This window comes from Ostrea edulis, chromosome 7 (assembly GCF_947568905.1).
Source record: "Ostrea edulis chromosome 7, xbOstEdul1.1, whole genome shotgun sequence".
NCBI lineage: Eukaryota > Metazoa > Mollusca > Bivalvia > Ostreida > Ostreidae > Ostrea > Ostrea edulis.
Window position 1 is genome coordinate 38,878,577 of NC_079170.1, and position 20,887 is coordinate 38,899,463.

Below are 20,887 nucleotides of genomic sequence, written 5' to 3' on the forward strand. Positions count from 1 at the left end.
TGCAATGTAAACTATTGGATTTCATCCCAGTTGAGTTCTTTATTTTTGACTTAATTCAATTCTTAAATTAATGTATCACAAATCTAGAGAAATAAAAATGTAAACAACATACAAAGAGACACTTTCTTAATATGATGTATCAAATTGCAACACCTGAATTAAAAACAAGCCAGAGGGCACTTAAAACAGTTTTCCATGGACAGATGGCACTTTATTACAGTTTTGTGGAGATAGGGTGTTTGAGACAGTCTTACAGAGACAGAGGGCGCTTGATACAGTGTTGTGGAGATAGAGGGTAATTGAGACAGTTTTGTGGAGACAGAGGGTGCTTGTTACAGTTTTGTGGAGATAGAGGGCACTTGTTACAGATTTGTGGAGACAGAGGGTGCTTGTTACAGTATTGTGGAGATAGGGTGTTTGAGACAGTCTTACAGAGACTGCTTGTTACAGTTTTGTGGAGATAGAGGGCGCTTGTTACAGTTTTGTGGAGACAGAGGGTGCTTGTTACAGTATTGTGGAGATAGAGGGTGCTTGCTACAGTTTTGTGGAGATAGAGGGCGCTTGTTACAGTTTTGTGGAGATAGAGGGTGCTTGCTACAGTTTTGTGGAGATAGAGGGCACTAGAGACAGTTTTGTGGAGATAGGGTGTTTGAGACAGTCTTACAGAGACTGCTTGTTACAGTTTTGTGGAGATGGAGGGCGCTTGTTACAGTTTTGTGGAGACAGGGTGTTTGAGACAGTCTTACAGAGATAGAGGGCGCTTGTTACGGTTTTGTGGAGATAGAGGGCACTAGAGACAGTTTTGTGGAGATAGAGGGCACTTGTTACAGTTTTGTGGAGATAGAGGGCACTTGTTACAGTTTTGTGGAGATAGAGGGCACTTGTTACAGTTTTGTGGAGACAGAGGGTGATTGAGACAGTTTTGTGGAGATAGAGGGCACTAGAGACAGTTTTGTGGAGATAGAGGGTGCTTGTTACAGTTTTGTGGAGATAGAGGGCGCTTGTTACAGTTTTGTGGAGATAGAGGGCACTAGAGACAGTTTTGTGGAGATAGAGGGCACTAGAGACAGTTTTGTGGAGATAGAGACTGCTTGTTACAGTTTTGTGGCGATAGAGGGCGCTTGTTACAGTTTTGTGGAGATAGAGGGCACTTGTTACAGTTTTGTGGAGATAGAGGGCGCTTGTTACAGTTTTGTGGAGACAGAGGGTGCTTGTTACAGTATTGTGGAGATAGAGGGTGCTTGCTACAGTTTTGTGGAGATAGAGGGCGCTTGTTACAGTTTTGTGGAGATAGAGGGTGCTTGCTACAGTTTTGTGGAGATAGAGGGCACTAGAGACAGTTTTGTGGAGATAGGGTGTTTGAGACAGTCTTACAGAGACTGCTTGTTACAGTTTTGTGGAGATAGAGGGCGCTTGTTACAGTTTTGTGGAGATAGGGTGTTTGAGACAGTCTTACAGAGATAGAGGGCGCTTGTTACGGTTTTGTGGAGATAGAGGGCACTAGAGACAGTTTTGTGGAGATAGAGGGCACTTGTTACAGTTTTGTGGAGATAGAGGGCACTTGTTACAGTTTTGTGGAGATAGAGGGCACTTGTTACAGTTTTGTGGAGACAGAGGGTGATTGAGACAGTTTTGTGGAGATAGAGGGCACTAGAGACAATTTTGTGGAGATAGAGGGTGCTTGTTACAGTTTTGTGGAGATAGAGGGCGCTTGTTACAGTTTTGTGGAGATAGAGGGCACTAGAGACAGTTTTGTGGAGATAGAGGGCACTAGAGACAGTTTTGTGGAGATAGAGACTGCTTGTTACAGTTTTGTGGCGATAGAGGGCGCTTGTTACAGTTTTGTGGAGATAGAGGGCACTTGTTACAGTTTTGTGGAGATAGAGGGCGCTTGTTACAGTTTTGTGGAGATAGAGGGCACTTGTTACAGTTTTGTGGAGATAGAGGGCACTTGTTACAGTTTTGTGGAGATAGAGGGCGCTTGTTACAGTTTTGTGGAGATAGAGGGCGCTTGTTACAGTATTGTGGAGATAGGGTGTTTGAGACAGTCTTACAGAGACTGCTTGTTACAGTTTTGTGGAGATAGAGGGTGCTTGTTACAGTTTTGTGGAGATAGAGGGCGCTTGTTACAGTTTTGTGGAGACAGAGGGTGCTTGTTACAGTTTTGTGGAGATAGAGGGCGCTTGTTACAGTTTTGTGGAGACAGAGGGCGCTTGTTACAGTATTGTGGAGATAGGGTGTTTGAGACAGTCTTACAGAGACTGCTTGTTACAGTTTTGTGGAGATAGAGGGCGCTTGTTACAGTTTTGTGGAGATAGAGGGCGCTTGTTACAGTTTTGTGGAGATAGAGGGCACTAGAGACAGTTTTGTGGAAATAGAGGGCACTAGAGACAGTTTTGTGGAGATAGAGGGCGCTTGTTACAGTTTTGTGGAGATAGAGGGCGCTTGTTACAGTTTTGTGGAGATAGAGGACGCTTGTTACAGTTTTGTGGAGATAGAGGGCACTAGAGACAGTTTTGTGGAAATAGAGGTTGCTTGCTACAGTTTTGTGGAGATATTACACTTAAATGGTTTCTTCACCTGGCTTCACTGAGAGAACTCAGCATGTCTGAGGCAGCTTTTCTCTTCCATTCCAAATCAATCTTTGGCTGAGCACTCCAGGGCATGGATTGTACAAGCTGTGAAGAAAATATCGTACAAATGAAAACGAATGTCATCCTCCAATAATTTATTGATGTACTTTACCAATAATTTATTGATGTACTTTACCGTCACACAAAGAGTCATTGTTATAGCTTGAAAATCATCTCATAAATACAGCATGTTTCAGGCCGAAAATATGGAAAGAAACTTTGACCTTTTGATCCAAGGACAGACCATGGCACCCCCTAATTCATGATCTATATTCCATACTAGGCTTTGTTATGGTAAATTTCACCCAGTATTCTAGGGATAGTCTATCATCAATACATGATGTGACCTTGACCTTGTCATTCTGATCCCATGTACATAAGATATCAACATTTCATAAATATACACAGTATGGTTTTAAAATTAGATTAAATGACCTACATTTTCTATGTGAATAACCTTGATATTTGAACTTTTGAATGTCGTATATTACAATATATTGTATGTATTCCATATGAATTTTCTTAAAAATGCATCGAGGGACTTATAATCATCTTCGTTAGTGTGCGAAATAATCTGACCTTTGATCTACTGAGCTTCAAAACAAAATGAACCATTTTGCACTCTGTCTTTCCATACCTATGACCTTCACATTTGAAATGAAACATTTGTCTCCTCTGTCCTAACATTGGAGTTTAAATCCAAAAACAAAATGCTGAGGGCCCCACCCATCCAACTTCCCACAATGCATTACAACTCTGATAATTTTTTTTAAGATCTTTTAAAGGTTAAAAAACGTTATGCGAAATTTGTATAAAATATCAAATATTGTACAAAATCAATAAGACAGATAATTCTATGATGACAACATTAAAGTGATTGACAGTCACCACTGCAGGCTTTTAATTCTAAAACAGTAACAGATCCAGGAAAAGGAATTTGGAAACTAAATAAATATCACAATCTTAATCTATATTTCTCATGCAATTTTACCAAAGCATTTTGTTTCCAGAGGGTTAAAAGAAATAGTTGAAGAAAGATGCAATTTTGTTGTTATTTAGTCTTAGAGTGCAAGACCAATGAATAAGAGGGACATTGACACCTACCTTCATAATGACATTCTATAAAATTTACGGTAAATGTGTTAGCTAGTTCATAAACAGTTACGAATGTAATACGACATGAGCTATAACAGCACTACTGTAATGACAATGCTATATCAGGTTTCACATATCATACAGTAGAACTCTCACAATATGATGCTTGTTTAATATGATTATTTGCATTATATGATGTGTTTTCTTCTCAACTATAAAACATCATATTAGTAGGGTTCTACAGTATTGTAAAATTAGCCCTCAGGACAACAAGGCAACCACCACATACAGCAGAACTGCTCTAATTCAGACAGGCTTTGGGAAATTCTTGATGTTGAAATATGTGTACAACAATATGACCTAGATTTGTAAATTCTGCACCACTGTAATACAGATCTACTGTAGAGGAGTGGTATTTACAAGTCTGATTTAACTGTGGGGTGTGAATTATCGTAGGAGAGAGAAATTTATGTCTACTTTTAATCAGAATGATGAATTTACAAAACATTTCAGTTTGCAAAACTTCCAAATTAGATAAGTTTCACTGTATCTAAATGAGGGAAAATCAACATTATTTTAGTGAATATAAGGGTGGGACAAAATATCTTAGTTGTAATGTATGGGTGGGATAGAATATCTTAGTTGTAATGTATGGGTGGGACAGAATATCTTAGTTGTAATGTAAGGGTGGGACAGAATATCTTAGTTGTAATGTAAGGGTGGGACAGAATATCTTAGTTGTAATGTATGGGTGGGACAGAATATCTTAGTTGTAATGTATGGGTGGGACAGAATATCTTAGTTGTAATGTATGGGTGGGACAGAATATCTTAGTTGTAATGTAAGGGTGGGACAGAATATCTTAGTTGTAATGTAAGGGTGGGAAAGAATATCTTAGTTGTAATGTATGGGTGGGATAGAATATCCTAGTTGTAATGTAAGGGTGGGACAGAATATCTAAATTAGTTGTAATGTAAGAATAAAGTTTCCTTAAGCTGCTGACTACTAGTCACCTGTTTCATGCGCTCCAGAATGACCCTGATGAAGGAGGAACTCGACTGTAGACTGATCTCCACCTGGTAAGCTGCATTCATAATCTGGAACATTGTAAGGGGAGATAATAAAAAACATTGTAAGGGGAGATAATTGCAAATATTATAAGGGGAGATAATCATAAATATTTCAAGGGGAGATTATCAAGAACATTGTACAAGGTTGGTTTCTTTGTTCTTGTAAAAAATTATCATTGTTACAAGTGGTTTTATTGATGGAGGGTGCTTTTGTAGAAATTGAGAAGCTGTCTGCTGCTATAGATATGTTGCTATTAATATCTGTATCTGCTATATATCTGTATCTACTATATATCTGTATCTGTTATATATATCTGTATCTGTTATATATATCTGTATCTGTTATATATCTGTATCTGTTATATATCTGTATCTGTTATATATCTGTATCTGTTATATATCTGTATCTGCTATATATCTGTATCTGTTATATATCTGTATCTGTTATATATATCTGTATCTGTTATATATCTGTATCTGTTATATATCTATATCTGTTATATATCTGTATCTGTTATATATCTGTATCTGTTATATATCTGTATCTGCTATATATCTGTATCTGTTATATATCTGTATCTGTTATATATCTGTATCTGTTATACATCTGTATCTGTTATATATCTGTATCTGTTATATATATCTGTAACTGTTATATATCTGTATCTGTTATATATCTGTATCTGTTATATATCTGTATCTGTTATATATCTGTGTCTGTTATATATCTGTAACACCTGTTTGAGGGCCTCGCAGGTGGATCCTGACCCATTTCCCTCCGTTTTGTCAATCCTCTCCAAACTCTCCAGACATCGTGTTAGAGTACCTGTTCAGTAAACAAAGTATTTAATGACATTCAATCATGGTAAATAAATAGATTAAGGTGGCTCACTACACCCTGAAAGAGTTTCTTTAATCAGCACGAAATTGATGGATGGACAGACAGAGGACATAGTGATCAATTTATTGTTATGTGACAAAAATATACTTCCTGAATATACCTACCGTAACAGCATGTCTGAATGAAATGACATGTTTTTAATTATTGATTAAAATAAAAAAAATGTTGAATTTGTCTATAAGAGAAAAACAAAATAAAAGTAAGAAAATGTTACGAGTATGAAACCACTTTCCAGTTAACTATCAGTCCAGCCTCCTAGCTTACTCCACAGTCAGCGGTCTATACCAGTTAACTATCTGTCCAGCCTCCTAGCTTACTCCGGAGTCAGCGGTCTATACCAGTTAACTATCAGTCCAGCCTCCTAGCTTACTCCACAGTCAGCGGTCTATACCAGTTAAATATCAGTCCAGCCTCCTAGCTTACTCCGGAGTCAGCGGCCTATACCAGTTAACTATCAGTCCAGCCTCCTAGCTTACTCCACAGTCAGCGGTCTTTACCAGTTAACTATCAGTCAAGCCTCCTAGCTTACTCCGGAGTCAGCGGTCTTTTTTTTATCACCCCTGTTTGCTGACTCAGGGAGGCAATGACCTTGTCTCAATCAAATACTGATAATCTTAGCGATAACCTAAACTTTTTGAACTTTGCAGTATATACGTATTGTGATGAGATAAAGCAGTCTGATATTTACTGTGTTATCTCCCTTGCTGTGTATAAACGACTGACAACTACTAACTGAGGGCTTAGTCCGTAATTAAGAGTACTAACCATGTGTTATATTTATTTCATCACCGCTATATTTAGATCATACTTTTAATGGTAGGACTGAGGGCTTAGTCCATGATTAAGAGTACTTACCATTTGTTATATTTATTTTATCACAGAAAACTGTTATATTTAGATCATACTGGGTTTTTTTAATTGTAAGCCTATATAAGCTTTATATACTGTAGACAAAAGATTTTTTAAGTATTTATTGCTTATTATACAGATGTTAGGTGTACATAAATTGTGAGGTATATCAAGCGACATGGATTTCAGAAATCAATAACAACCACATGACCATGAGAGGTGTCTCTCCGACACCAGCTGAATTTAACCCTGTCACCACGATGCTGATGTCATTTGCATTCAGCAGTTGATATGTGATCCCAAAATAAACATGACTTCTCCATCAAAATTTCTTTCACTTCACAAGGTGCATGTCTGTCAACACTTTATACAAACTCTGTAATCTTCTCTAAGTACATTGTATGTCTGTATGTTGCACCACACTGCAGGTGTCAAACTAACCAATCATGTTCTATTTCACACATGCATCATGACCACAGTTTACTTCTGTAAGCAATATTGCAAGTAGACCTTATTAAGAACCCCAAATTCCATTTTCCTTTTAAAACTTATCAACATTAAATATGTCAAAATTCATCGCTTACATATGGTCTTTAGCTTTTAGGGGTATTATACACTTGTAACAGTCAGCTACTATAGTACATCACTCTACCTCGTACATTTCTTCCTATAATTGTACATGGTACCTTCGTATATTTGTACAAAATCTAATCCACATTGCTTAACATCTACCCTGCCTAAGGAACTGAGCGTTCCTAATGATTTTCAAGGTTATGTATAAAGGGCCAAGGTTACTGAGAGAGAAATTCCAGTTTGTTGTGTCCAAGATTTTGACTTCATTTTGTATCAGATTTCTGTGACATAATCTGTGACTCTATTGATTTTCAAGGCTGAATGTATATGAAGTCATAATCTCTGTCAGGAAAATACTAAAACAAGAAATACTAATACTAAAACTAGTCTCTGTCAGGGAAAAACTAAAACTAGTCTCATCCCTCCGTGTGTCCGAGTATCTCCGTCATAACTCGCTCGGGATCATTTTATACCTGTCTACGAGTCACTCGGGATCACTCTATACCTGTCTATGAGTCACTCGGGATCACTCTATACCTGTCTACGAGTCACTCGGGATCACTCTATACCTGTCTACGAGTCACTCGGGATCACTCTATACCTGTCTACGAGTCACTCAGTCACTCGAGATCATTCCATACCTGTATACGAGTCCCTCAGTATATTAATGGACTCCATTAGTTTGGTGGCTACTGCCTGGTTCAGGGCCCCGAGAACCAGTTCCTGTATCTGGTATGTACAGATCTTCAGACCTTTCTGGGTCAAAATTTCACCTTCCTCATTAAGATCTACACCTGAAAATTAGAAATGCAACATGAACGAATTTTAACAGATACATACAGTTTAATTTGCTGAAAGATTGACAAAACAAAAACTATAGTTACAGTTTATTAAAGGGACTGGTTCACAATTTAAAAAAAAAAATGTTTTTCATTTTTGATGCTTAACATAAAAAATATAACTGAATAAATGTTGACAGCCAAAATATTGACCTTATGATTATGCAAGAATGAAAGCAATATTTCAGCCCTAAATCTGTATTATGTAAACAAAGACTCGAGTCTTTTCATGTATACAAACAAACTAGTGAAATGTTAATTCTGTAATATAAAGCATCTTAATTTTGCATAGTCACAATTTTAACTTTTAGATGACACATTTTACCCAAAGATTGCTTGAAATGTGAAAAATATAATAAACTTAGATTGATATCCATTTCTATTGGAAATTTCGTAAACAATAACATACCCGCAATCTTTGTTTACAAAACAAATAATAAACTTCCTAAATTGAGCTTCTGTGATGACGTATAACCTTAATTCTTATGTAAAATCCTTCAAAAACATTAGACAATATACTTTGATCATTAAACATGTTAAAAGTGAAAACAAAATTTTTGGGAAAATCGTGAATCAGCCCCTTTAACTGTAGAGTATAGAAATATATGGGGCAGGTGAGGAGTAGGTATAAATAAAGTGTTGGCCAGTCATTTAGAACGCGGTATATTACTGCGTAGAGAATTTATCCTACTGAAAGCTGATGCAACAATTAACTGACACCTTATAAAGGATACACAGAAATATCACAGTCTCACAAATAAAACAGCACACAATCAATCAATTTTATCTAAAATCAGAAATATAAACACACTGACAATCTGTCAAACAGGTCAAAATTGCACTTAACACTCTTCACATTACATAACATACTTTGTATGACAGAGAGCAAGTGGTTTCAATATTCATGTACTATTAGTTTACCCAATCAAAATACAGAAATGTCAATTACAGACCTATATTATTGACATTTCTGAGATCAATGTGAGGATTCATTTACCCGAGAAGTACAATATTCACCGAGGCTGGAGGACGAGTGTTTTTTGTATACGACTGAATAATTTAATTAAGACATTAAAGCTGGTTATTACTAGAGTTACCAAACAATGCCTGATTGGCCATCTTTGTTTACTGCTAAAGAGCAAGACCTAAAGAACAGTGTTTAAAGAGGCAAGCTTTCATTGGACAATCAAAAAATAATGACCAATCATTTCAAATTCTTAATTAATTTTTGTTCTGATGTTAGAAATATATCAAATGTCATATTCCTCAATTGCCCCGGACAAGGGAAATCTCAGTTTGGGCAAGTGAATTACCGTGATTCTAGACACACTTGTGAACATTTCAGTCAGGAATGTGATCACCTTACATAAAACATGGAAGTAAATTCTTTATTCCATAATTTCATAACTCGTCTGTGCTTTGGAAAATTTGGTAGCATTTCTATTGATTTGATTAATTCATATTGAATGTAATTGACCCAATACTTATCCTGAACAGGGGTTCATAACAACAAATGCACTGAAGGAATCATGGCTTCTCAATTTCCTCTCTTATTGTTAGGGAAAAAGAAACAGAAAAGTCAAAAAGTCAGACTGAAAATAAACATGAACTGAAAAGTAAACAGGTTTTTAGGTTATGTACATGATGATCTGAATTTTCCGGATTGATTGACAGACACCAGTATGGTGTGTACATCAGATATGTCAAAAATTGAAAACAATGGTCGGTACATCTTTATTTGCGACTGGTAATTCTACATGTACTTCTAAACAGAGGGGTCACACATTTTTCCCTCTCCTAAATACTTATAATACGAGACGAGAGCGAGCAGGCCGGTCCATCCGACATTTTGAAACATACATATAAGCTCGGAGAAAATAGATCATTTCTGCACTGTAACAGACTGAAACACCATTCACCGTATATCCTACATCTTTCTTGTTGCTTTATAAGTCATAGGATCATAGGACAGGTATAGTTACCATATGTTTTGTGCAAGCAAATATAGTGTTAACTCAGACTGTGAAGAAAATGTAAACTTCTGCCATCTTGATGTACATGTAGGTTGAACAAATTAAACTGACGGCTAGAAGTTTTCATGTCGACAGAACAAAATATAATTTACCTAGGAATTCGTACTCCTCCGCCTTTCTGATCAGCTGGTCCCTCATGTCGCCGATCGTCTCAGCGATCATTTTCCGGATTTCATCTCCCTTCTCCACAGCTATGGTCAGTAATTGTTTGAACAATTCGTTTTCCTTCTCTCTGGCAAACTCTAGTTTTTTGGGGGTGATAAGCATATCCCTGGCCATGTCAAAGGCCGAAATAATGAACATGTTGAGACATCGCGCGTGAGAATTATTTAACACAGTAGAGGAGTTCACTAAATACCTCTGGAGAATCTGTTGCACAAACTGGAGAAATTTCTGTGGAAAGAGTTCAAAATTTTCAACGAATTCACTATCAACCTCATAATAGTCGGACGTAATTGTGTGTCGCATGTTTCGGACACCTGGCGAATCGTTTAAGTACCCGATTTTACACAGTTGTCTGAACACTTCTGAATTCGACTGTATTTTGAGGGTAATCTCTCTTGGCACATTTGTATAAGTGGGGTCTGGCATGACTTTATACACAGGTTCGTCTACACTGGAACTCAGATACCCACTCGCTTTTTCCGAAGTTGCTTCCCTTTGACACCTCTTCTGAATGTCTTCCTGACTAGAAGGAGCTCCATCAGGTGGATCCATATCCAGATTTTTTAGACCAGGGGGAGGAACTCTGACAAAGCATACAGGCTGATAATGGCTGACGTTGGAAAGTTCTCTCAGTAACAGAATATCCTATAACATAGCAAAACTTTGTTACTCTCATAATAATTTTCTAACTTTGTGGCTGTAAACTTCTACCAGAGGGCAAATTAATTCAAATCATAATATAATGTAATTGAGCTGTTCTCTGATGCCGTTATAAAACAAATTAGCTAGACCCTCAATATCTCTACCAAAGTACCAACACAATATGCAGTCTTAAAATCCACTAGAGACAATGTTGATCCAAGATCTTCCCTAGCTACCATAACAACACGACACCTACATATTACTTAAAGGGGCATCAACTAGGGAATAAAAAGAATTTCATTTCTGAACAAAAGTCAGAATGCTAGATCTCATATGTGTTAAAAAGAAAGAAAATATATCTCAGAGTTGAACAAAATGTGTGTCCTTGGATTGAACTGAATATTCTGCGAAAATCATGGGCTGAAAAATGTATCTCCATGCAACGAAATTTAGAATATTGTCAAAAGCTAAAATAAAGAATTTTAAAAACATCCAAATTACAGCAAAAAGTTGCAGAATAAATACTTGGATAATTAAAAAGATTTTGATGTATGATTTTTATAAAATGTAAAGCTGTTGAACAGTTTTTAATTAATCAATTTCTTATTAATTACCGCACATGACCTTAATTAGTAGCAGGTCCCTTTTTAAGAAAACAAGGGCTGACAAGTGATTAAAACATACCTTTTCTGGTAGAATCTCATCTTCGTAGCAGTAGAGGATTATGGGTGAAACTTCTTCCACACAGTCTGCATACACCTTCCGTATATCACAGTGGGGGGCGGAGGGGGACACAATTACTCTGGCTCCGTGTCGGAGGAGCACATGATTTAAATTCACCTCCAGGAGAGCCAGACTAAGGGCAGTGTCGCCAATCTCGTTATCGTTAATCTCCAAATCTTTCCTCGGAATCGTTTTCCAGGGTCCTTTATAGGACTCCAGATTATCCACAAGGTCATAGTCATCCGGCAATTGAAGACTCACGGAGAGATTGTGTCCATGTTTGAACCGTACCATGCGGTAATTTGCATGCTTTTCCGATTCAGTGAAATCCACAGGAAATAAGGTTCTGTTGAAGATTTCATTGATTAGCCGACCCTTTGTGTAGATGTTCTGTCCCAGGATGACAATGCCGGGTGGTTTGGTTGCCGTGGACAACACCTCTTGCTCCTCCTCCTGCAGCAGTTCCACAGTGAACAATTGTCCTGAAAATATACACAAATAAAACGTTAAAACGTTATCCAAATTTTATTTGAGTTGGCATATATATATATTGCGATAGTATAAATTTTTGCTGATTTTTACAACTTATCCGTGAAAAATGGACAGCCTCATAGAACAGTTATACAGTTCATTCAACAATAACCATGTATGAGCCCAAGTGTGCTCATTTTTTCAAAATTCTTTATTCTTGCATTTAAAATTCATAAAGTTTACTAATAAGCAATATTGCAACCTCAAGGTCTAAATGTTTTCTTTGTACATCGATCATCTTATGGTATATATTAATATATTTTATCCACAACATCCTAACATTTTGTGAGTCCTTGTTTTCGTCTAGAAAACCAAAAAAGAAAATAATTATAAGTGCAGCATAATGATTTGTAGATTTGGTTTTCAGTCACATACTCTCACTCCTTTACTTATAAATTTAAATACAAACAGGCCAATACACACACACATATATTTTCTAACATAATACATTTTTATGTCACTCAAGTGAATTAAATGTTATTGTTTTTCATCCAAAATTCAAATACAATAAATCAACACGAGTTTGTTACTACAAAATAAGATGAATGAATTAGATTGCCAACTGTCAAACTCATATTGTAAAACCACCCTTTTTATTGGGTAGAGCTCTTTAAGGTTTAAATTCTTGTGGTTAGAGAAATATAAAAATGTTTGTGGGGTCACAACTGTATCGCTTTCATGAGGAAATAGCTATCATTACAGGTAAAGACATCAAAGGCATTCGAGAGACATTAGAAATGTAAACATCAATAATTGTCTCCATTCAAATCAACACTTCATAGTTCTATTATTTACATGTATCAGTGATTAAGTCACATCTCTCCCTCTCTCTGCATTATTTTTCATTTCATTGTCCAATATAAATTAGTAAAGGCAATTCTCCTTCTCTCTCCTCCCCCCTCCCCCACCTCTCACTCTCCCTCTCTCTCTTTCTCTCTCCTCCCCCTCCCCTACCACCTCTCACTCTCCCTCTCTTTCTCTCTCCTCACCCCTCCCCCCACCTCTCCCTCTCCTCACCCTTCCCCCACCTCTCACTGTCCCTCTCTCCTCCCCCCTCCCCCACCTCTCACTCTCCCTCTCTCCTCCCCCACCTCTCACTCTCCCTCTCTCTCTCTTTCTCTCTCCCCCCTCCCCCACCTCTCACTCTCCCTCTCTCTCTCCTTATCTCTCCCCCCTCCCCCACCTCTCACTCTCCCTCTCTTTCTCTCTCTCCCCCCCCATCCCCCGTCTCTCACTCTCTCTCTCTCTGTATTATTCATTCTTCCATTTCATGGTCTGATATAAATTAGCAAAGGCATTTCCTTTTCATGACTTCAATAATCTAGTTCTCATAAGAATAAATCAGTCATATGACTCTCACAAACGTCTTACACCCACAGACATGTATGTAATGAGCTTTTGACCGACACACTTATATATATCATAAAGCCACAACTAACAGCCATCATTGTGATACTGTAATTATTACACAAACATAAACATTGAGATCGCAATCAAAATCTTCAAAGCCACCTGGTCATAAGGTTGTGCAGAAAGTCAGACGCCCAAGTCACAAGATCTGTATGATAAAGTTCTTTTACAAGGTCAGCCATTCACACATGATCTGTAAAGTGGCATGTCTTGCTGGTTCCGTTGACAAGCATTGGGTGAAAAAAAATCTCATATTAAAGCTAATCGAGTCTCAGAGATGTAACTGTCATTTTTCTGTATTTACAGGGCTTAATGGGAACCTTGAACCGACATTGTGCACAGGTCACTATACAATGTGACAAACGGTCTCTTATCAGATGGACAGTGAGTTAATGTTAAAGTTCAGCAAAATCTCTTTCTGAAATATATTAGCATCACAATGTTGTGATTTTTAACCTTGAATTATTTAGAATTCTCGGTATCTACACACCATCAGTAATTACCATGTACATTATACCCGCTTTCCACCGAGGACGCCCACAAGAATTTGGATATATCAGCCCCCATAATCATAAATCTTAGGTTAATATAGATATAAATTAATTGCAAACAAAACATTTTAATTGCCCCATTATTTATTTAATATTATATTAAGGAGAAAAAAGTGTTTTCATGTTTAAAATCCTCAAAATTTAAGAACTGTAGAAAACATTTTTCAAAAATCCCACAAAACTTTGGAGAGTACTTGTTGATAAGTGATAAAACTATAAATATTTATTGTACTAACAATGCAGATAACAGATGATAATAGTAATGGAAGATTGTTTGTGGTGCTTGAGATTCTTCAAGTTGAGTGCTTAATAATCGTAACGTTAGGGAATCTGCCGTAGGTGTCATCTCTTGTGTGTGACAGATATTATGATACCATGACACATTAAGTAGTACATGTATAATCACATATACCGTATAGGTGAAATTTTTAGCGAGACACAAATTTAGCGAATTTTCCATACAAATGGGTATATTTGTTTAGTGAGAGCTAATTTTAGTGACTTCATAATTCCAGGAATGGTAACTATTACCTCTGATATGGAATAAATTGTTAGCGATATTCAATTTTAGTGATTTCATGATTTTCATCATTCTCGCAAATATTGCTAAAATTAAATCCTCGCTTAAAATTTCTGCTTAATCAGTATATGTATATATAATGACATCAAAATTATAGCACACATACATGATATTTATATAATTATATGTTTATTCAAAGGTGACATCAGATATAGATTATTGATTTGATTATCACAGAACGGGAGGAGTGAGAAATCAGGTGACTATAAAAGATTACAATCTATACAAGTCATATATATCTAGCTGCTTCAGACAGACGGGTGGGGCCACAGGTCAAAAAACTTTCTCATCACAGTGGACTTTCACTGAATTCTGTCTGGGAGATATACTTTAGAAATATTGATGCATAAAGTTGAATGACTTCCCAGACACAAGCCAGACCAGGCGTAAAGTGTGAGGAGGTCAGCAATTTTAAATAATTAAAGCATCTTCTGATGGTCACATTTACAAGCCCTGAGGGTTCCAATCTGCTTGGCTTGTGAAGCTGTTGGGTGGTCAAGACGAACCCAATGTAACCATGCACAGAACAAGAGAAAAAATATGACTGAAACAATCACCTGACAGCTAGGCCTACTGCTGCCTTATCACTGCAAAACATTTTATAAATATAGGATGATGACAGCGTTCTATTCAGTTAACTAGGGAGTCTGAAGACTGGAGGACATTCACCAGGCTGCTGATGCAGTCTGTCCTCGTTTCATTTGTTAGTAGGGTGTACACACACCTCTATTAATCACATAAACAATGTCAAAGGTGAAATTATAATCAGTAAACAACCCCCAGTCTTTTCCGTGAATATCATTGTTGCCACCATCTCCTTTCAAGTTTTTTTTTAGGATAATTCAAATTTTGCAAGTAACATGAAGGAGGACTATTTACAATTCATTAAATGACAAGAATCAATTGATAATTAATTGTTAACGGTTTCAATGACTTCACATTCTTAAGTAAATACAATAAACAGCATGTATATGTATTAGTAACTGTATACAAAGCAAATAGTGTGTACAAGGAAGATAATTCATCACTATAGTATTTGGTTTGTAAACATAATGAATAAAATAGCATTTGTGTAACTGTGTGTATTCATTTTTATATTTTACAATTATTACTCAAGTTTGTAACCTGCAATAATGTAGAATTAAACAGCTTTCGTCATTTAAAACTGGCATTTAAATTAGCATTGTATACACAACATTTTACTTCCAACAATTCTCTGATATAATCATCATGATCATGATAATAGAGAGAGAGAGAGAGAGAGAGAGAGAGAGAGAGAGAGAGAGAGAGAGAGAGAGATTTCCTTAATTGCTGTCCTTGGTTTAGAAGCCTTCCTTTATATTTCATTTGGTCTTTATTTAACTTTGAGCTCTATACACACTCTGATGACAGAGTGTATCAAAACAATAAAGAAGTAAATAACTAAATATTGAAACATATCTAATTTTACATGTATCACCATGATTTAATCATCCATAGAATTCATTTAATTTAATTGATTTACTTAATCATGTTAATCAATATATCATGATTTTTTTCAATTATTTACAAAAGAAAAATGGAAAAAATTGAATTAAATAAAAAATCAAAAGATGCTAGTCTATTGCTGGTTTCTACAACCTCTAACAATGAAATCAGTATTTCAATCCAATTCTTTACGCTGTTCCATTGACAGGCAATTTGATCAAGTTTCGGTTTCAGTTTCAGATTTAAATTCCTTAAGTTGGTACACAGTCGGAATCAAATATGTTTCATGACAACTAATTATGTGGCTTTACTGTTCAAACTTGAGTTACAATAGACATGATAGAAAGTTCTGCATGAGGCACTAGTACTGCATTGTAAACAGGAATTAATTTCCCATTACATTAAATAGATGTGTGCACTTAACGAAATAATAATATACATCCCCTCTTTGTTACAGTTTACCCTACTACCAAAATTTGGGACAAAAATTCAGCTTGGACTTCAAATAAATCACCTATCTCATTTATGAAAACAAGAAAATGGAAGAAAAGTGTTGTGGGGAAAATGACAGAAAATCCATTATGCTTCAAACCACAGCACAACAGAGATCATTAGAGATGACTTTTTACATACAGCGATCTACTGTATAACCACTTACTGTTTGTTTGTTAAATATGTTACTGTCTAGGTGGTTTGCTGTTCTTTTGTGGCATTAGCGTATTATAATCCGTTTCATAAAGAATTTTAAAACTTTTTTAATTTAGAAAATGCTCCAAGTACTGCAGCAATCCACTTTTAACCTTGGGTTTTCCTATTCTTAAAATATCATACAATGTCCACGGATCTGCACAGGTGACCAATTGAAAATCCAATGCAGTCAATATTTCTTCCACAGATATTATGAAAGGACTGAACTGAAAGTCAACTTTCATTTTCATGATTTTCAACTCACCAACTTCGTTTCTCCCATCTTCATTAATATCCTCAAAACATCGTTTGGTGTCGGCGAGAATAGTTCTGAGTCGTTTGGTACAGTTACAGAAACGACTTAGTTCCGCGGGGATGTTCGCCATCATGATGACATGAGCTAGAGACCCCGAGGTAGTCCAGGAAATCGCTCATCTCAATACCGCGGCATCTTCGCTGGTGGTTGCCATTTCCAATGGAGTTATCGTTCTTACATAGGCCAATGCTGTGTTGGATTCGTTTATACACAAAGGTGCAGAGTTCAGCTCTAACTCAGAAAATATTTGGAGTTCTTCTGTATGCTTTGACCCAATGTATATATCTGTATAAATCAATTAATTCAAAACTTTAACAGAAACATTTTCTCCAAATATGTAGGTTTTTTATGCTTTGCACGTGTTAGAAAAGCACACAATTTTCTTGCCACGCCCTTTCCTGTTTCAGTCACGTGCGTTTGTTTACTTCCGGTAGAAAAGACGAACCATAACACTCTGACAGTGCATTGCGTGAGGGTTCCAGCGGGAAGCAGAGAGGGTGCGTTTTACTGACAAGGGGAAATGAAGTTATTGAAACTATGATAGAGTTAAGGAAAGTGTGCAACCTTGTCGCCAATGCTGCTAATTTTGTTTCACAACGGCGATGGGAGAAACGCCTCCCTGCGATTGCAAATGATACTGGTAAGATTACCTAAGCTAGTGGCGGATCGTATTATGAATTTGATTTTGAATATATTGAAAGAAAAGATTAGTTCTCTATGATACCTTTTCATGAATTGAAAATTGTTGATTGGGGAATCAATGCACAGGACCGAGTTCGAAATTTTACCCATGAAGTCTTTGAAATTCGCTCCATTCAGTCGATGTCAGAATGTGGAAAATCGGGGAGCGTTACATTATAATTAGAGCTAACTATGATAGAATTATATAATATAAAACGAAACAAGTGACAGGGATTGGACAGGTCTTTGGAGTAAAACATGGATCACATTGCTTATTAATAGACATGTTAAAAGTCACAGTTGGCTCGATGACGAAAATGTAGTCACACCAGGGACCTATAGGTCACACCACAGGCACTTGAAGTATGGATATTACTACCCCCACCCCACCCCCACCCCCCTCTTTTCATAATTTTTTTTTTGTGGCAATAATTTCTCTGAAATGTATGAATTCCCAGTCTATCTCATCCCTCTTTCGATTCATGTAATTGTTTCACGCTTTTTGTAAGCATACCGGTAGAAGGCCAATCTCTAAAGCTTACAAAAAGCGTGAAACGATTACATGAATCGAAAGAGGGATGATATAGACTGGGAATTCATACATTTCAGAGAAATTGCCACCAAAAAAAAAATTATGAAGGGGGGGGGGGGTAGTTATATCCATACTTCAGGTGCCTGTGGGTCACACTACTAAAAAAAAGATTAATTCTAAGATCCATTTTCTTGAGCCCAAATCTTACTCTGATGAAAATGGTGAGAATGAGGTAAAATCAAAGTCCTGCTTGTATCATAGGTCATCACGGTTGACTGCACATGCCATATTCATACTTGTAAGCCCCAGGTGTCAGTTTGTAAAGCTATATATCCTGCACCAATTAGATTAGAATGAATTGAGTAATTGAACAGCTAGACCAGTTGTTTTTACAATGACCTATTCATTAATTCATTCCCAGGTTTATAGCTTTGAAAGGGGAAATTCTGTTATTTAGAATACAAAAGAAATTAACAATGGTACATATAAAATTGATAAGGGGATTAAATAATTAAAAGTTATTCAACATTATGTTGTGTTCAGGTGTCAATTGTGGGTAATGTTCATGAGTTTGTAAAGAGTTTGGAATTTATTCCCTCAAATTTAACTTTGATGTAACATTGTTTTTATCCTGATCATGCTGATGTTGGATGAAACAAATATTGCTTCAAATGGCATGATGCATTAAACTGATTGAATTAGAATTTATTTAGATTTATTCAAATGTAGAACAGGAATGACTCTACCAAAATTGTATATTTCATGATCCCCGGGGTAGAGGTTCTGACCCCAAGGTGGGGCCAACTTGGTACATTATAAGCATTTACATGTATTTGTAAAACATTTAAATAACATCTTCTTTAGTGTTAATAAAATTAAAACTAAATGGATATTTAGAAAGAGCAGGTGATCTTTACCAAAACTGAAAATTTAATGATCCCAGGGTTTTGCTCTCAGGTTGGAGCCAAAATGGTCAGTTGTTGAATAGAACATTTTTAACTTCTTGATAACTATACTATTCCAAATCTTTTCAAATTTGGTATGAAGCACATTTTGGATAAGGGAGACCTAAATTGTAAATTTCAGGACTTCTGTACCCCTGGTGCCATAGGGGTGGAGAAAAAATTGACCAATTTTAATTTTTTTTATTTTCTAGCTACTATTGCATATGTATGTGTCAGAAACACATCTAAACTATAACTTACGACATCTGCATATTTAAGGTGGTGACTGTGAATCAGATTTCTAGTGACTGAGTATAAGTATTATGTAAATCAATCATTAGCCAAAATTTCATCAAATACATGTAGCTATCAGAAGTGGGGGTAATATACATGCAGCAAATGTTTATTAATGGGCCAGTTTTTTGTGTTCCAAACTAATGAGTATTACCTATGTATAAACACTTATGATGTTCAGGTGAGAATTACATGAGTCTCGATCCTGTCCTGTAAATCATTGGTATGAAGGACACCCAGTCTTGTGCAACATATCCCATAATGCCCTATAAATCCTGTATTTAACGACTTTCAGTGAGCAATATTTATAGACATCAATTTGTCATATGCATCACACCAGTACACAGTGGTATATACTAGGTCTACATTGAACAGATTTATACATTGTCACTTAGCAGTCTGACCACAAAAGTGCATCTGTAGGAACAATGGATAAATTTCTTTTATGAGATTTTCTGAATTTAGAATACTGTAGATTGAGAAAATAACATACTGGTTTTCATTTCATTATGCTCATGATTTCCCCCCCCCCCCCCCCCCCATGAAATTAAATCTATAGTGATTGAATGATATAATTTAAAAAGTTCAATGCCTTCTTAATCAAAATTTTAAAAGCCGATTTTCCTATGACGTGAAATTAAAACCATTGTGAATGCATGTGCCCTTGTAACAATCTAGTCATGATTTTAGCACCTTGAAATCACATGCAAGTATATTATTATAACTTGGGTTCGAATTTACTATGAAAGAGTGCTAGCTCTGTGCTTACGTTTAAAACAACAGTTATGAGCAGTATGTAATTTCAGCTGTCTCAAAGAGTCTATAACTATTAAACTTTTATAACCCCATGCAGCTAATAAGTAACTTTCAAAGTATTATATCTGTTAGATTAGATTTTCAAGCTTCATATAATTGTCAAAGACAAGTATACATGTAATATTGTTTGTGATAGTAACTAATGTTACAAACTGTGGTGTCACCCCCCCCCCCCCCATTTCCCCTCCCCCACCAGTATAAATCACTTTATCATATGTTGATAGTGGACCATTACTTATTCAAATAATCTAGATTTAATCATGTTAATATATACATTATGCATGAGGTTGAAATTTTCTCTTCCAAACTTTAAACTAAAAGATTCAGAAAAGTCCAGTAAAATTTCTTTTGGTTCACATGCTAATGTACTGTAGTGTGCTTGCTGACTTTAGATAAGTACATATTGATCACAGGACAGTCTGTATATCATGTGCTCATTGATATTTCTGTTTCAACCTTGAGTTTAATTTCATTTCAGAACAACCAAGAATTTTGAATCAAGAGAAAAATGGATTAGTTCTGTTTACCTGGGATGATGTTACCCAGGCAAGCAAG

The 20,887-nt window shown here is 36.2% G+C and overlaps 2 protein-coding genes across 9 annotated transcripts in view; one reads left to right on the plus strand and one right to left on the minus strand.

Annotated features, from left to right (window-relative positions):
- LOC125657199 (dual serine/threonine and tyrosine protein kinase-like) overlaps positions 1-17,147 on the minus strand; it is a 29,260-nt gene extending 12,113 nt beyond the window's left edge. For 2 of the 4 annotated variants that reach the window (XM_056144305.1, XM_056144306.1), the window contains exons 1-8: positions 17,015-17,147; positions 11,485-12,005; positions 10,086-10,803; positions 7,763-7,915; positions 5,536-5,624; positions 4,742-4,825; positions 3,738-3,752; positions 2,581-2,678 (exon numbers count right to left, since the gene is read on the minus strand). In XM_056144305.1, coding sequence (XP_056000280.1) covers positions 2,581-2,678; positions 3,738-3,752; positions 4,742-4,825; positions 5,536-5,624; positions 7,763-7,915; positions 10,086-10,803; positions 11,485-12,005; positions 17,015-17,138 — 1,802 coding nt within the window. In that variant the 5' untranslated portion in view covers positions 17,139-17,147. The remainder of the gene's footprint in view (positions 1-2,580; positions 2,679-3,737; positions 3,753-4,741; positions 4,826-5,535; positions 5,625-7,762; positions 7,916-10,085; positions 10,804-11,484; positions 12,006-17,014) is intronic. The other 2 variants (XM_048887851.2, XM_056144307.1) reach the window with 1 other exon arrangement.
- Positions 17,148-17,548: 401 nt separating this feature from the next.
- Positions 17,549-20,887, plus strand: part of LOC125657198 (protein pigeon-like) — a 29,260-nt gene continuing 25,921 nt past the window's right edge. For all 5 annotated transcript variants that reach the window (XR_008796943.1, XM_056144300.1, XM_056144301.1 and 2 more), the window contains exons 1-2: positions 17,549-17,705; positions 20,811-20,887. Coding sequence is in view for 4 of the 5 variants with exons in the window: in XM_056144300.1 (XP_056000275.1) it covers positions 17,603-17,705; positions 20,811-20,887 (180 nt within the window). In the remaining variant the exon portion in view is untranslated. The remainder of the gene's footprint in view (positions 17,706-20,810) is intronic.